This window comes from Aythya fuligula, chromosome 3 (assembly GCF_009819795.1).
Source record: "Aythya fuligula isolate bAytFul2 chromosome 3, bAytFul2.pri, whole genome shotgun sequence".
NCBI lineage: Eukaryota > Metazoa > Chordata > Aves > Anseriformes > Anatidae > Aythya > Aythya fuligula.
The window spans coordinates 6210173-6227136 of NC_045561.1; the positions used below are offsets into that span (position 1 = coordinate 6210173).

General features: G+C 45.8%; 1 protein-coding gene across 1 annotated transcript in view; it reads left to right on the forward strand.

The window, feature by feature from the left end:
• The first annotated feature begins 355 nt into the window (after positions 1-355).
• The window catches only part of PCSK2 (proprotein convertase subtilisin/kexin type 2), a 101068-nt gene continuing 84459 nt past the window's right edge, over positions 356-16964 (forward strand). The window contains exon 1 of the mRNA XM_032185278.1: positions 356-596. Coding sequence (XP_032041169.1) covers positions 405-596 — 192 coding nt within the window. The 5' untranslated portion in view covers positions 356-404. The remainder of the gene's footprint in view (positions 597-16964) is intronic.

A 16964-nucleotide genomic window follows, 5' to 3' on the forward strand; every position in this document is an offset into this window, starting at 1 on the left:
GGGGGGCTGTAGGGGACCGGGGGGGTTTCGGGGGACCGGGGGGGCCGGCTCGGCCCCGATTGGCAGCGCGGCGATGTCCCCTCCCGGCGGGTGCCCCCCCTCCAGCCGCCGCGGAGCCGGCAGCGCGCTCCCGCCCCCCGGAGCAGCCCCCGCAGCCCGGCCGCTCCCCGCCTCCCGCTCGGCTTCGCCCCGTTCCCTCCCGGTGGGGTGGTTTTGGTGTGTGTGTGTTTTCTTTTTTTTTTTTTTTTTTTTTTTTTATCTTTCCCCGTTCCCCCTCCCTCCCCCCCCCCCCACCTTTTTCTCCCCGCTTTTCCCCCACCCCCCCGGCTTTCGGCCGCTTTCCCCGCCTCGCCCTGCCGGCGCCCTCCCCGCGGCGCGGCGGGCTGCGGGTTAGCTGCGGGGCCATGCCGGCGGGGCCGCCGCTGCTGCTGCTGCGAGGCGCCTTCCTCCTCTTCCTCTTCCTCCTCCTGCTCTTCCTCGGCTCCCCGACCCGGGCTGCTGTCTACACCAACCATTTCTTGGTGGAGCTGCACGCCGGGGGCCAGGCGGAGGCCGAGCGGCTGGCTGCGGAGCACGGCTTCGGCGGGGTGCGCAAGGTAAAAGACGGGGTGGGGGGGTAGGGGGGACTCGGCGAGGGTGCGGAGCAGCTGGGGACCGCTCCTGGACCTGCCCGGGGACAGGGAGGGGACGGAGCCCGGCCGCTCCCGGGGTCAGGGACAGTGGGGACGGAGCCGCTGCGACCGCTCCTCGGGCTGGGAAGCTGGGGTCTCCCCCCCCGTGCCCCCCGTTAGTTCGCTGCCCTGGGGCTCGCTGCGGGAGCAGCCCCGCCGAGCTCCCAGCCTGCGGGGCCGGGCTCTCCCCCCCCTTCACCCCCGGCATCTCCTGAGCCCGGCTGGAGCCGTAGCCGCCCCGAGCACCGCCGAGAATTGGAGCTGCATCTCCATGGAGAGCTCGCGTGCCGTGTAAATGGAAGGTTTTTTTGGGGGTCGGCACTGAAGTTTGTGAGGCGGGCGGCTTCCTTGTTATCCCTGCTGTTCTCACGGAGAAATAGGGCGTCCCCAAGCCAAGGAAGCCGCTGGGTGTCGAGCCTGGTAAGCGCTAGGTGTCTGCCACTAATTAATGCAAGTTGGGAAACTTCGAGTGCTGGTGGAGGCTGTTTGGGCTCCCGAGGAAGCCCCAAGTAGCTGCGGTGACAGGAAGGCTCTGCCCGGCTCCTGAGGAGCCCTGCAGACCTCTCCGTGTAGGTAACGAGCAGAGCCCTAAATGCTTCAGGGTGCAGCCAGACCTGGGGGGTACAGGGAGAGGTTGGTGGAGTGCCCTGCTCCGGACAATTCCTGGAAGCCTTAATGCCCAACAGCACTCAGCTGGGAGGAGCGTGGAGGGAGAGCAGGCTGTGTGAGCATTGCTGCTGCTGCTTGTTTGGTGCTTTGTGGTGTGTGTGTTGTTGTGTTTTTTTTTTTTTTTTTTTTTTCTCCTTGGTAGTTATGCAATGAGAGACTGCTCTGACTTCCAAGGAAGTGAATGGGAATTGCATGCTGAACTTGAGTGAGAGATTTAAGCCCTTGATTTAAGGAGATGCCTATATCTCTACCTCAAAGGCATGTGAAGTGAGACTCGCTCCTTCAGGCTGCCTTGTCTCAACTCCGCTGGGGGCTCATTAGAGAAATGAGGACAAGATCAGCGCTGCTTTGACCGCAGCCAGTTCCTGCTGCTGATAAGATGCCTTTGTTTTGGGCTGACAGCCTTGTCCCAGTAGTGCTGGAGCTGTGCTGCTGCTGCTGCCCTTGGGAAAGGGTCTGTAGCGGGGATTAGGTCTTGTTACATGAAACTTCTTAGACATGGCTCTTTGGTCGATGCTTTTCCCTTCTTATTACCCTCTGTCAGCACTCCCTGCTACCCTGGGGATATCAGTCTGATAGGGCCTCGGGAGGAGAGGAGAGTACCTTGCTGCAGAGCTGAATTTCTTCTTACTTTTTCTAGATGCTTAGAAATGATCCCATGACCCATGCGGGGAGGAGACTGGGGTTTTGTAGGATGAAGAAGTGCTGCTTCCGGGCTGTGACAGTCCTCTCCCCTCCGCCGTGCCCTCCCCAGGGCTCCTTGAGCATGTTAGGCGGCATACAGATTCCTCACGGAAATCAATCTTGGAGCTCGTCCCAGCGAGAGCTGGAGGGAAGTCCCTTGGGTGTGCGGGAGGAGAGTACCTGCTGCCCAGTGTGTGCCTCGGGGACTGTTCCTGCCCTGGGTGTCTGTAGGAGCGAAGCCAGGCAGAGCTGTGGCATGATCTGCGTGAGGTGCAGGGGGGCAGGGGAGGTTGTGGCTCCCGTACCATGCACATGCTGTCCCAAGAGGTTTCCAGCTTACATCATCCCAGTCCCTGAAAAGCTCGAAAGCCTCCCACCCCGCCCCCGCAAGTGTGAGAGAAAATAGCACCCTACTATCTGCAAGGCAGCAATTTTAGGGAACGGGAAGAGTTCGTGGGGTTTGGCACTCAGCTGGCTGTGTCAGAGCATAATCCATTAGAGCCTGATAGCAATCTGCAAGGGAAGTGGGTAACAGGGGTTGGGAGGCAATAGTCGGGCATCAATAAAAGCTTGTGCCATCTACTCCAGTGTTTCTTCGGTACTGAAGAGCCTCCTGATCTGTTTCGCTGTCATCAGGCTTGTCTGGCCTCTCAGCTTACAGTCTGCAGACTCAGCTTTCATGGGGTACCGACAGCGCGAGAAGTTGACCGTGGGCACACACGCAGATGGAAGCAGAGCTGTTAGTGGCACCCTCTGGGGAAGGACCATGTGTAGACAGATACACTGCCCGTGTTTTCTGAAAATATCAGGAACCAAATTACACTGCAAGGAGAAGTGATGCTTTGCATGCTTCAACCACACGCGTAGTTTGGGTGATACACTGAATTAGTTACCTGAAGCCAATCCAGTTACCCGTGCCCATGGTGGAGAAGAGCTGTAACTATCGCTGTTTCAGCGCGGGTACTTTCCCAGCAGGGGCACAAGGGCAGTCTGAGCTCTTGTCTGGGTGGATTTAAGATGTGGATGAGAGGGACTGCTTTTGTACTTGTGATGTATCATAGGTGTGTTTTAACATGACCTCATGGGAGCTGATTGTTGAATTACATGTTTTTAGTGCACATGGCTTTGCCTGATAACAAACAAGCAGCACAAGTACATATTGCAGCTACTTAATAACATGATTTCTGCAGAAATGCGAGGGGAAACGTTGCCTTGAAGATTAATGTTATGAACTGCGCAATGCGCTCTCTAATTGATTCCTTGGCCGAGTTTCCTACTGTTGTTCTAAAACCACCATAAGATTTCAGGTGGGCTGAAATGTGGGCTTTAAATTCAGCACCTGTTGAACTGATTAAAAGGGGCTCAGTGCTCATGTAAACAGGTGTCTGCATTTAGACCTACAACCCTACCATGAGACACAGTCTCAAAAACACTGGCCAATTTTTCTTTAACCTTCCTTGAATTAATCCCCAGTAGAGGCTTCTATAACTCTAAATGTGCTATTTGATTTTTTTTAACGTTTGCAGTTTTTTAATCAATTTGTACATGCCAATGTTAATTCTCTCTATTCCTTGTGAAACAAATACAGTGATAATGCATGTTCTTTAACATGGTTAGTCTTACCATATTCAAGCAGTCAGGAGGCAGCCTCCTAGCTACATCATCTTAAATAGTGAGAAATAGGAAAGGAACACCTTTTTTTTTTTTTTTTTTCTTTCTATTTTCCTTCTGGCACAGTTGCCACCAGAAGATATTTCTTAATGCAGGCTGAAAAAAAAGGCCCTTTTTGATCTTGCCTTGCCATTCTAAATTCATTTCTACCAAGGGGAGTTGGATGAAGCGTTTGGAAAGGTCTCATAACTGCGATCAGAGTTTAGACATCTCTTTCCCTTTCAGCAGCAACACTGAGGCCGATACAATTGCCAATGTAGCTAAATGTTCCCCTTCTGGTAGCACTGAGGTGAAGGATTTTAAAAGGCTGGTGTTCAGTGGCCTCAGATTTTACAATGAAGACCAAACTTGGATTTCAAAACATAAGGAATCCTATGTGCCCTAAATTTTGTCTATTTTTTTTTATCCCTTGATATATTTATCACCTGCTCACCTCTCCCTCTAAATATTGCAAAAACCAGGTAACTCTTGCCACCGTGACTTTTCTGCTAGCCATTTTTTCTTAGGAGGCTGCTGGTTAAGGACCAAGCTTTCTGGAGCTGGCCATGAATTTCTGGATGAAAGACCATGAGCTTGGGTGGTTTTACATTGCATAAACACAGATTTACTGAAAGCAAGACCTAACATGAGCCAAATTTCTTGCTTTGGTAGCCTCTGTCTTCTGCATCTAATGTGGAAACAGACACTGCAGCAGCAGGGCATCCCATCCAAAGAGGATGAGAGCCCAGCCTCCCACATGGGCCCTCTGGAGCCTGAGGACTTGAGGTCAAGCCTCAGACTGCAGCGTTTCCATGCGCTAACATGTGTTTAATAATGAATTAGCTTTGTATCTTCTGCTGACCTAGAGGAAAAGATGTTTGTTCACACAAAGGGATTCTTCATTATAGCAACAGAAAAACCTTTTAAGAAATGGAAGGTACAATGTAAATTTTGTAAGGAAACCAAAAGCTTTATTTTCCTAGGAGTGTTGCAATTTTATGTAACTAAGATAAGAAAAAGTAAATTTATGCAAATGCTAACAGTGTGCTGCTGAGATTCCAATAGGTCTCCTCACCATAAAGAGAATGCTCCAGTTTCCAAGAGAGTCTCTGAGCTGATGTGTTCAAATTAAGAGGAAGAAGCAATTAACTACTAGGAAAAGTTTGATCCTGCTGTGGTAAGGCATGCTGCTGAGGGATGATGGATTCTCCCTTTTCCAGAAAAACCCTGGCAGGCAGGAGCTGAGGAACTGCAGAGAGAGCAGCTGGGTTTGGAGGATCCTTGTGGGTTCCTCACATGTGGAGTGCAGACAGTGTGTCAGCGGGCCCTGGCTGTTACACCTGAAAGCAGTGCCTGTGGAGTTAAGTCAGAGTTATGTTGTGACAGTAGAGAGATTGCTTCAAATGTGGAAATAATGTATTCCCCTCAAATTCATGCTTTTTTTTTTTTTTTTTTTTTTTTTTTTTTTCCTGTTATTTTGCATTCTGCCTTGGATGCAGAAACAGCCCCAGGAGCAAGGACTTCGGCTGGCTAAATAAAAAAAATCCCACGTTACTTAAATGTACTCGCTTATGCATGCGGAAGCTGTAAGCTCTCAACACGAAGAATGTAAAACCCACACTCAAGTACATCCCCGAGCCAGTACCTGTCGAGCTCCTCCTCTAGCAGGACCCAAACCAATTCCTTGTTGGTGCTGAGCCTTCTGTATGAGGTTTAAAATAATTACCTTGTCAGCTTCTCAGCATTTATTCCGACTGTAAAACAAGAAGGTCAGACTCTCCTGCTACTGGTCCCTGCTGTAATTGCTCTATTACTGTTTTGAATACGCAGAACAATTCTGTTCCTTGGCAAAACACGCACGTTAAACCTTACCTTTACAGATAAGTTTGTTTTGTAACACTGAGCTACAGCTCGGTAAACACAAAGATACAAAATTGCAGCTGTTTATAAAGCTGCCTGCATTTATAATTTTATTTATTCCATATTGCCTGAACTCATTGGCAAGATTGCACATGTGGTAGAGACCCAGGAAATGTGCTGCTAGTAATTCTTTTTTCGCTTGTTTTCTTTGTGCTGCAGCCCAACTGGGGATGTGTGGTTATTTGTTTTCATTTAAATTACATTTAGTTTTGCCAGTGTCAAGGAGAAAAATAGAAAGAGAAAACATATGAAGAAGTGAGCCGCGTTTCCAAATGTTGTGATCCCAACAGCAGAGCAGCGTGGTGCGTGCCAGCCTGTGGCCTAGCCCGAGCATTGCCCAATGAAAGCTGCTTGTGGTGTGCTGTGGAGGTACCAGGGCAGCTTTTGGCCATGACATGCAACTCAGGGTGTGAGGGCCTTATGCTGCTGAGGAGCATCAGAGCTTAAAGCTTGGGTGCTGGTGGTGCCTCGTGCCTCATGGAAGGGAGAGCAGGCTCCTGCTGGAGCTGCCTGCGCACCAGACCAGAGCCAGTACATTCAGGTTGAATGCCCAGAAACCCCCCAGCTCGTTTCCTACAGTTCCTTCTCTGGGGAGTACCTGTGATGAGGAGGAGCAACCAGCAGAGCAGCCATAAGGAGTTCTTTCTTGCAATTTCATGGCAGGAAACAGGCTGTTGCCCTCCAGTGCTTCTCCTCACAGTGGTGAAGCTCCTTTTCCTAGTTTTGGGAAATCCCTTTAAAGTGTCACTTGCAACGATGTCAGCTCCCTGTTATTTCTCTCCTCCATGATGGCATGAGGAGGTTTGTGCCACACAAGTAGGTTCAGGTTTTGCACCAGGAGAGACAGATTTAGCATATGGGAAATGGATCTCTAGTTTTTGTTTCCTTTGCTTCGGGTCTGCCACTTAGCTATTTCTGACCCGTGCTGTGGAATATATAGTTGAGTGGGATTTTCATGTTACCGACAGATAAACAATGAGTATTAGTATGGTGTCACTGCCTGTGACTACACCACCCTGCTGTCAGCCTAGCATCTCCTAGTTCTGCCCAGGTAGCTCATTAGCAGATGACTCCCAGGCTGTCTCTGGTTGCTCCATCACATAGGTATATTGGCTGCCTGCACACGTTTAACTTTAGGACCTCTTATGCTGTGGGTCTGCCTAGGACTCTGCTTGATGCTGGCATTCCTCTGGGCAGGGTCTCCAGGTGTTGAGAGCAGCCTGGTGGCCATTTCTAAGAGGTGATATGGATATCAGTTCCTATTGTCTGCACCAAAGCCAAATTTGTCCCCAGCCCTGAGGCTTCAGGGCTGCTCAACAAAAGGATAACTGCTTTTGCAATAGTAAGCTGTCTCAGAGGGTTGGTTTTTGGGATCAGGCCAGACAGACAGATCTTATTGCTGTGTGACAGCCAGAACCAGATGGTTTAGGTTACTCTGCATGAGGTAGAGCATTATGTTTCTAGCTTGGGCGTTCAAATCCAGATCAAATCCCTAGACCAAAATAAATACATTGTCAATCCTCTCCCAGCTCAAAGTGCTTCCATCTGAGTACCTGAAGCATCCCTGGCATCTCTTTATCATCAGGCAAATGGTCCTAGAGGCTGACTGTGCTGCTAGGCTGGGTTCTTGCAGAAAGCACTGAGGTGAACTGTGGGATTCCCAATGTTATTGCAAGTGACCTGTACCCTCATCCATCTTTAGAATGATTCCAATTAAAATTAATCTGTGCAACTCAAGTTCCAAATGCTTGTCATGAAGCACTTCACAAGAAGTTGCAGAAATGCACGGAGAATTTATTTGGTAGATAGTTTCATTTAGTGAGCCCAGAGATGTGAGCGTGTTCATGGAAAATTCTGTGAGCTGGAAATCAAGCCAAACCGATAAAAATTAGTGATAAATTCAATCAGTTCTTATTAAAATATTATACCTAGGAAACCCTCTTGTGCAGGTCAGCCTGTAGGACGGGTGTCTAGTTTCCATGCGAGCTGCAGTGACTGACCCTGCTGTGGTGTGTGGACCTGAAGTCTACCTTGGTCATGCGGTGCTGTCCTAGTCATCAGAAAGCACTGTTCATCTTTCTTTTCATTTCAACTTTTTCAAATAATTAAATGGGTCAGGTCTCTACAGGACGCTGGCTATGCAGTGGCTATAAATATTGCCGTGAGCAGCGCGGTGCTTCCATCTATCACTGGCCTCTGGTGGGAGGAAGCCGAACTGCTCGGCTATTTGTCAGGAGGGGATTTCTCCAAGCAACCCGAAGTCGTCTGCTGTCTTGTTGCTCTTGCTGTGAATTGATGAGAGCTCTGTGTTTAACTCGTGTAAGTTCATTGGGAAAGCTAACCCTCCACCACTGAAATGGAGCTTTTATGTCAGCTCAGAGCTCCTGGGCTGTGCTTTGGGATGCAGTGAGCTGTCCCAGGGAAAGCTGAATTTGTTACTGTGCGAAATTCAGTATGGCCACCTCAGGCAGCATGAAATCCACCTAGGACATTGAGTTGCTCAAAAGGCAAACTTGACTGAGCTCTGGCTGTGTTTGGCAAGTCCTGTGAGCACGTACCTGAAAAGGGACCATCTGCACACAGGGATAATAAACTAAACTAGGTGGTGGAGGTCCTAGTTTGCTCACTCACGAAACGAACTGGGATGTAACGTTCTTTGTCATGTATTATCTACCTTCTCAAACAACACTTCTGTGTAAATGTTATGTTCTTAACTACTTTGTCCACAGAAAGCAAATGGAAAGAGTGACCTCAGTGTTTGCATCAAACCAGTCAGCAAAAGCGCGTTCCTGATACTCCTGACTGAACTGGGTTATTTGCTTACCTGATGAGTAAAAGGGTAACGTGCCAGACCTGCTTTCTCCTAGAGCATACAACCACATTGTGAAAACTAAAGCCCAACAACTATATATTTACTTATTATTAAGTAGAGAAACTTGCACTCTATTAGAAGCATATTTGGTATCAAACTAGGGCTAAACAGGTGAATATTTTAGATGGGTAGTAAAATAAAAAAGGAGGGGGGATATAGGCTCCCCTGTCCTGATGGCAGAGGATCCTCCTTTCTGCCTGTCCATGTTGTATGAAACACGGGTGAAATTAACTGGTGTGTCTGAAATCAGCTGTACAGCTGATTGCTGCCTTTGTCACTTACTGTGCAATGCCAAGTGCAGCAGAAGTTTCTGCTTGAGGCTTTTAGCTACAGCCAAGACGTGGTGAATTCACTGTAACCTTAACCAGTCCCCACAGGGACCTTGTGCTTCCCTGTGTCAATTAATTTTAGAAATGTGTGTCGAGGAAATCTAGCGATTTACAAGTTGCTCTGAGCCAGTCGCAACACAATCAACAATTCTGAATTTGGGTGAAGTATGACAAATAGGAACCTGAACGTGTTTGCAGGTTTGAAAAAATCACTTGTTAACATCAGTGGAATGATGGTTGGGGGTCTGGACATCATCTGATGTTTGATCTTCACACTAAAACCATTCCATTTCTCATACAACTTAAATACAGTTCAGAATAAAGTCCAGACAGAACAGATATGGATGTTTTTCTCTCTTCCTTCTGATGGGATTAAGTCACTCAATTTCCTTCTGTAAAAATCCCCTTTCTTCCCTTTGAACTGAACATTGAGCATATTTTATTCACATTAAAAATATCGTACCTCAGTAGAGAAGCCGATATTCCAGACTCTAAATGCTGAAACATGCTAAGTAATTAATTAAAAACCTATATTTGCCTTGCCTGGCTGATGTAATAAAGAATGATAACATATCAGCACATGCTGGATTGACCACAATTTCTGCCAGCAATAAACTTTTGTCATTTGTCAATTGGCAATAACGAAGCTCATTGCACAGCTGCCTGAAAGGTCAGGGAGGTAGGTCCTGGGAGGAAGGGGAAGAGGTGGTGGTGCTCTTTTCCTTCTTTTCTCATCGGTACCACTAACTTCAGGGCAGGTTTGGTTCTTCCTTTATGCACCATCTAATGCAGAGCTCTTGAACCTGCTGAGAGCAGCAAGTTGCGAAGTGATGACCGTGCTGTGGTGTGCTGGAGCTGAGGTGAGCTGTCTCCAGCTCACAGTGGTGTGAGGAACGGTACAACTCATGTCTAATGGAGTCTTCAACCAGCAGGGATTAATTACCGTGACTTTCCACTAATGTAGTCAAGAACTACAAAAACAAGGAAAACAGCAGTGCCCTCAGATTCCTGTTTTCCTTGGCACCATTGAAAATGTTTTTCTTAAAGCTTCCTTGAACTGCTCTTTTCAAGCCTATTACCTTAATGTCTTTTTTAAAAACAACAACAAAAACCAGCATGCCCTCCCGTACTTTAATGTGACAGTTTTATTTCTGATTGTTGTCTATCAGCTTCTCTCCCATAAAGCATATATTTTTCTCCAGGAATTGATTGTTTCTCTGGGAACTGGGAGGCGTCTTCAGTGTGGTCTAACAACAGAAACCTCCCTGCGAAGCACTTTCTATCAATTGGCTACTGTTTGGCAGCCTAGCATTAAACAGACATGGAGAAAAAAGAAAAGAATAAAGGGCTTGTATAGAAAGAGCTACAAATCTTCCTTAAGTGTTGGGAAGGACTAGCATCTTTGCATTAGTGCAATTCACCTTTTCTGTGCTTTCTTGAGTTGTTCTTGTCAGTAACCAACTAATTTTGGCCTGAGCAGCTTTTGTAGGACTACTTCATTAGAGTTTGAGTTCATGACTTTGCTTTTAGGTGTTACATTAGCTGAGCACTTGCACACATTTATCCTACACTCTTTGCTGCATGGACATAGATTAAAAAATGATGCTGAAGTGCTTTGCTGAAATTCAGGGTGTCTGTGAGTAGCCATGTCTTGTCCCTTCTCCATCTCTGAGATGTAAAAGTATCAGTAATTTTCAGCAGGGGCACGCTTTATCTTAGTGCTGTGTTTCAGAAATAACAAACTTCTATTGCATGGTTTTATGTCAGTGATCTTAGATCTGATCTTGCACCAGGTCCCAGTGTGACAAGAGTAGTCAGTCTTTTTGGCTATGTGCTTAAAAGGACAGAGCTACACTGTAGATCAGGAAGGAGGCAAAACAACCTTTGCTAGTAGTGCTAATTGCTGTCAGCAGTATTGGACCAGCTTTGTTAGAAAGAAACCACGGTAACTTAAATTTGCAGACTGTAACTAAGTCAAGTTATTTATTATAACGTGACTTTTCCCTAAGGCAGTTGTGCTGATATGAAGAAGAGATTTCCATCATGTATTATTTAAAGATATTAAAATATTAACTAAGTACCTGTTGCCAAAGAGGTACCCGATACATACGTTTAGACATGCCCATTAGTATAAGTGGACAATGGCACTTGGTGTTTTATAGTTTCAGTAGTGCTGTGCAAACATTAATGAAATGAATCCCATCAATAAATAAGATAAGTAAACAAGTACTTATTAGACCATACCATTTTACATGCAACTGAAACAAGACAATTACAGCTGTAATTGCCTGAAATTCTACTAAAAATAGTAGAAACGGGTTGCCCAGCATCTCAGAGGCACAGATTCTCAGAAGACTGGCCAGGGCTGAGCTGCAAGGAGCTGAAAACTCATGTCCTGGGTGTCTTAGCACTGGCTCTGTCTTGCAGCAGATTGCCACCATCAGAAGCAACATTGTAAAAGGAAGAAGCAAATTAAAAGCTTGCGGATAGAATGATCTTGGTGTGAAGGATATTTGGGGTGTGAAAGCTTTCACAAAACACTACCGTCTTGGTCGGTGCTTTGAAAACACAGAAGAGCCTTGAAAGAATGCTAGGATATCCAGAGGCACTACCCCATTGCTCCAAATAGGAGAAAAGTGTGAACAGTAAAAATTTTGTTGGCCTGTGGTCATAAAACATAGTGCCTGGACTTGCCTGAGGTGCTCCTCTTTTCACAAGACATATGAGGGCATAATGATTGCTAGGCCTTCATTTAAGCCTTTCCACCCAACAGTAACAATCGGCAGCTCCAAGTAATGATGATCTGGATCAATCCAGACAGTGCAATGTTATTGTGTAAGCAAGAACATCCTTCTCTAAACCTGAAGAGTATCCTGCTCAGGCTGGATTCAGCAATGCACGTGGTAGAATCAATAATGTGTTTTATGGTTACTGGGGAGTAATGGATAAAACTCTAAAATGCACAGATCCATTCACATAAGCTAGAATGACTCTTCTAAAAGCCTGAAATGGCTTGTCCAATTCGCTGATAAAACTAACAGCAAATCCCCAACCTTGTTGCTGATGACTTTTGGATGCTTGTGGGATGAAGCTCTTCAGTGACAAAGTTAACAGCAACATAAATACAGTAAAACATTAAACCTCAATGAGTCATTCAATGGCAAATCAAATTCCAAGTATCACAAAGTTGAAGCCAAACCAATGGGGCAGTTTCTTGCAAGCACTATTTGAGTTAGTGCGAAAACAAAACTAATGAGAAAATGAGAGCTAGACTTTGAACATCAGAAGCGACCTACCTGAATGCACGTAGCTGTGTTTCTCTTATGGTCTCTGGAGCAAGAGAGAAGCTCCTGGGGCACAGCTCTGCTCAGTTAATGTGGCCACCTGAAATAGGTCAGATGAATCACGCTCTCAAAGAAGTCTCTTTTTTTTTTTTTTTTGCTGTGAATTGTCTGGGGAGCTCAGACAAATTCCCCATGGACATCCTGGACATGTAAGCATAATTCCAGCCCCAAACTGGTTCAATTTCTTCTGCTTATTTATCTGCATTTACTCATGTCCAGCTATCAGGAGGACTATTTAACCTCGTGGTTGCTGTGTGCAAAAGAACTAGAAAAAGGACTTCCAAAAAAAAAAATCCAAAGGAATATATTCTGCAGCCTTTGGATACCACACACCTGACTTTATCATGTTTCTAGAGGAAACACTTCAGAGAACATTGGAAACCATGATTGCTGGCTTGAAAAAGACTAAATATAACTTTTAAGCAATGTTGTCATGTTCTCACAGGATAACCAATATCCTAAAAAACAATAACATGTCCTTGTTACCATGTGTATTACAATATTTCTATTGACTTCAGGACAAAGGAAGAACAGATCAATGTTCTCCAACCAAGTAGTCACAATCCTGTCTTATTGCTGCCAGTAGCTGCTTCCCCTGAGAGGTGATCGGATGCACGTGAAACAGAGCCGAGAACATCTCTAAGTAACTAAGCCAGGTATTTCTGAATCACTCTGTAGGAGAAATGTTGAACTCTGTTAATCACCTGATTTCACAGAGATCATCCTCTGCATGAGGGATGTTTTAATAGGAGGTTTACGTTTTGGCAGCGTTGAAGCCGTGGATAACACCTTCACGTGCCCGATTTGCCAAGATAAGCACGATTAGGCTTCATTATTACTTGGACGGAGAAGCAGGTGCAATGTGAAGTGGGCCAGGCAGACTGAGTCACAGCATTTGGGCCTGGCTTGGTTGCTCCAGCCTCCTGGGCAGCTCAGAGCACATGTGGATCCTTAGCTCCACCTGAGCTCCTTCGGCTGAGGCTCCTAAGTAATTATAACAAACTAATGAGAAAGTGTGAAATCCTTGCCTGGGGCCTTGGGGACACAGCAGACTGGATTTCATGTTGAGCAAGCTCTGGCACAGCTTCAGTCCTCTGTGCTGTGCTGCACTTCTCCTCCACCAACATCTGAATTAATCCTTTCTCGTTTGGGCTTTGTTCTGTGCTATTTCCATGCCTTGGGCTGCCTGCGTTTCTAGCTGGCTCTGCTCTTACATGCTCCTCGTCGCTATAGTGAGTGAGTGCCTTTGACTTCAGATTGGGCTCCCATCTGTGTATTTAAAAGTAAAACGATTTCTAATGCTAATTGGGGTGAGGGAAAATGAGAGAAAGAGAGTTGAAAAATTCATATTGAATATTTATAAGCATCCTCAGTGCATTTGGTGAGGCTGGGATGAAAAGGTTTCTAAAAGGTTTCTAATTTCTGCTGTGAGGCACTTTGTTGCACTTCAACTCTGATGGCAGCTGAAGGAGTGGGGCCTGTGGGGCCCGCAAAGGCTCCCAACACATTTACTTGTGCCAGGTTTAGGCTGCATTTTCTGTTGGTGTAATTACTGAGCAGTAATGGGATGAAAGAGCTCACCTGTGTGGGTTTATGGCCCCTTTTAAAGTCAGGAGCTGTGCTCTGTGGAGGAGAGATGCTTTGTGTTAGTGTACTTTTTAAAAAATTATTATTTAAATTGAGAGTGGATAGTTTTTTTTTTTATTATCTTTTATTTATTTATTTTCTCTCCTTTGAGCAGACAATGGGTTTCTTCAGCACCAGTATTGGTTGGGGTCCCCACATGCCTGGCCCCGTATTGGTGCAGGCAAGGAGCCCCAAGGAAGGTCTCTGAAAGCCTGCCTGGATAAGGACTTCTTGTGAATCTTACTCCTGTTACTCTGAATTCAGTGATGATTAAGAACAGTGACCCAGGGGTAACTGTTATTAGACGTTGCATTTTTTAAATATTTTGTTCAGAATAAGTTGTTATGGACTGTTGGCTCCACTGGTAACTTGGGCGAGGAACCTTAGTAGTAGGTTCAGGTAAGCTGCTTTAGGATGATGTGGTATCAAGGAGAAACCACTGGAAGCGAGACGAGAAGCTCACGGAGTACTGGAAGGATGCTCTTACATGATGCAGCAGGACAGGCTGCCTGTGAAGTCTGGGCAGAGACCAGTCCCCTTAAAATAGGCTGGGGCTGTCTGATCTGCTCTGAGCTTCCTGTGTGTGCCATAATTTGCTTGTGAGACTTGCAAAATAGAGCCCTAAAGTGAGGCAGTAAAACTTGGTGTGAAAGATAAGCCTGGGAGCCAAGGTTCCTCTTTAGGCTTGTGTTGTTGTATCTGTCACCTCTTAACAGTACTGACAGGCTGTGAATTCTGGACCTCTCACTGAGTGCCAGGTAAAACACTGATCCTGCTGGCGGCTCTGGTCAGTATTTTTAAGCTTCTAGTTTTAGCATTTATTGGTGCTTCAGTACACATTTGCTACAGACATGCCCTGGCCAGATTACACTGATGCTTTTGCAGTTGTTATCAGGGTTAGCTGTGCCCAAGGTGGCCTAGGTGCTACCAGTTTAGAGCAAGGGACGGTCTGAGTTCAGGCTTTCTGTAGTTCCTTTTCTTTGAACCTTGGCATTGCTGTGCAGCTGATCTTGATGTCCTTTGCTTTCAGACAGACAAAATTAAGCCTAGTGCCACTGTGTATAGTGCAAGGGAAGCCTGGAAATACAGTTGGACCTTCTCGGTCAAGCAGACAGAGCAGGATGGGAGCCATCTGCCCTGCCACAGCTGGGTGCTGCCCTGTCCTGGATCAGGCCCCCATGGGGAAGAGGCTGCCCTGTGTCTGCTTTTTCCTTCTTGGAGCAGATGAGTAGCCAGGGGCTCAGCAGCAGACTGCCTTTAAACCATGGCTTTATCTTCTTTTTATTTCAATAATAATTGCACCTGGACAGCTCTGTCGCAGCAGTCATCTGATAAAAGCAGAGATGCCTCAGAGCCACAGGTACACTGAAACAGTGCACGACATGAAGCATTCCCTGATTCCTTCTGTACCTAATGGTACATCCTAGCCATTTTTTTTTCCAGATAAGACTCTCCCGTTTAAAGAGTTATTTTCTTTCTTCCATTTAGTTGAGCATTGAAATTTTAAAAGTAATTTTCTGGTCCTCATCCTTCTCAGGAAGGAGGTTAAGCGGGATTTCATCTCTACTTTAAGTAGTACTTCATCAAGGTGGTTTCAAAGCTAAAGAAAAGGAGGAAATGGGCTGATGTATGATGTATTGCTCCCCTTTCTGTGTTGAATTTGTGATTGTTTTTGCTTCTGTTTTTTTCAACTGTAATTTTATACAAATTATGGCAAGTAACGAAGTGCCCATAATTCCTGAGATTCTCGGAGTCCTTCTTTGTATTGGGCCATATTTATACATCAAGGCAATTGTAGACCCTCTCCTAACTCTTAATAATCCTCCTTACTTTAATTTTCAAGTGCTTTCCAGTAATTATTTATCTTACATAATTGCTAATTTTCCTGTGAGGGCAGGAAGCTTTGTTCCTGTCTTACAGAAAGCCTGAGCTACAAGGCTGAGTGCGTTACTCTTCCATGTTACGTGCACAGCCTGCTGCTGAAAGGGGATTTTACTCTAATACAGTCCCAGCTTTACAAGGAGCATATTACAGAGTAGCTGCTGCTGCTGGTGAATCTTTGGAGCTTCTAACGCATGTGAGCCCTTCTGTTTTCATTTCACCTCATTGCATTCAGCATCCATTTTGCTCTGCAGAGCTCCTAATGAGTGCTGACCTCCCAGAGAAGCTAATAGCAGGATCATGAACCCCGCTGTGAGGTCCCTGTGTCCTGGCATTTGGCTGCTGCGGAGAAGTTACGGGGCCAGTAACAGGAGCTCATCAAAAGTGGAGCACTTCTGTGGCTGCTTGTGCTATTCACAGGTTTCACTGCAAAATCCTCATCAGAGTAGGCGACATCTTAGGCACTTTGCTGGCATCTGACTTCTCCTGCAAGCAAATTCATTAATTTTAAGCATTTACTGAAGAGATTAGTTTCTTCCTGCCCATCTCTTGGTTTCTGCTATTAAGTGTTTACCATTTGTGGTGTTTGATCATGTTCTGTGTCAGGTATTGCCTCACTTAGCTCCCTTCCAGTCTACCTTCCCTTAACACCATTGAGGGAGAGTGAAAACTGCAAATCATAAAATGTCTGAGTTTCCCAAAGGTTACTGGGACGTTTGTGAGAAAAGTGGAAGAGTCTGAAATAAGTGAGTTGAGCTTATCCACAATTTTATCCATTAATCTGGTCTCTTCCACTGTGATACAAACTGTAGTTGCTTTCACATATGGCCAGAATTGAACACATTGATTTTAAAAGTTCACTATAAAATAGATTTCTTCATTCTAATTGCTCCTAGAAACTAGCCCTACATTGAAAATGGACAGCAAGTACATGTTATATATATTACCAGACATCTTCAGCATTGCTCAGAGTTTTCCTTAAAGGAAGAACAGAAGATTGATATTTGACTGGCATTGATTTGAGTGGTTGATACTGAGATACAAAGAGGGAAAGCAGCCTGATTGCACTGAGAGAATTAGAGGGGAAATTGGACCACAGCTTCTGCTGCACAGTAATGGTTAGCACAGCTAGATGTATTTCAAGCCTTCACTGGTCTGACTACTAAGATTTTTCCTGCTTATTTTTGAGGTGTAATGTACCCTACACAGGGGAAGAGCCATTTTCTGGAAAGTCACACCTATTGACAAACTGCATTATGGAAATACCCTGTTGTCTGTTTGGTGAAGGCACCAGGTTTAGGCTTTTTAAACATAGAAC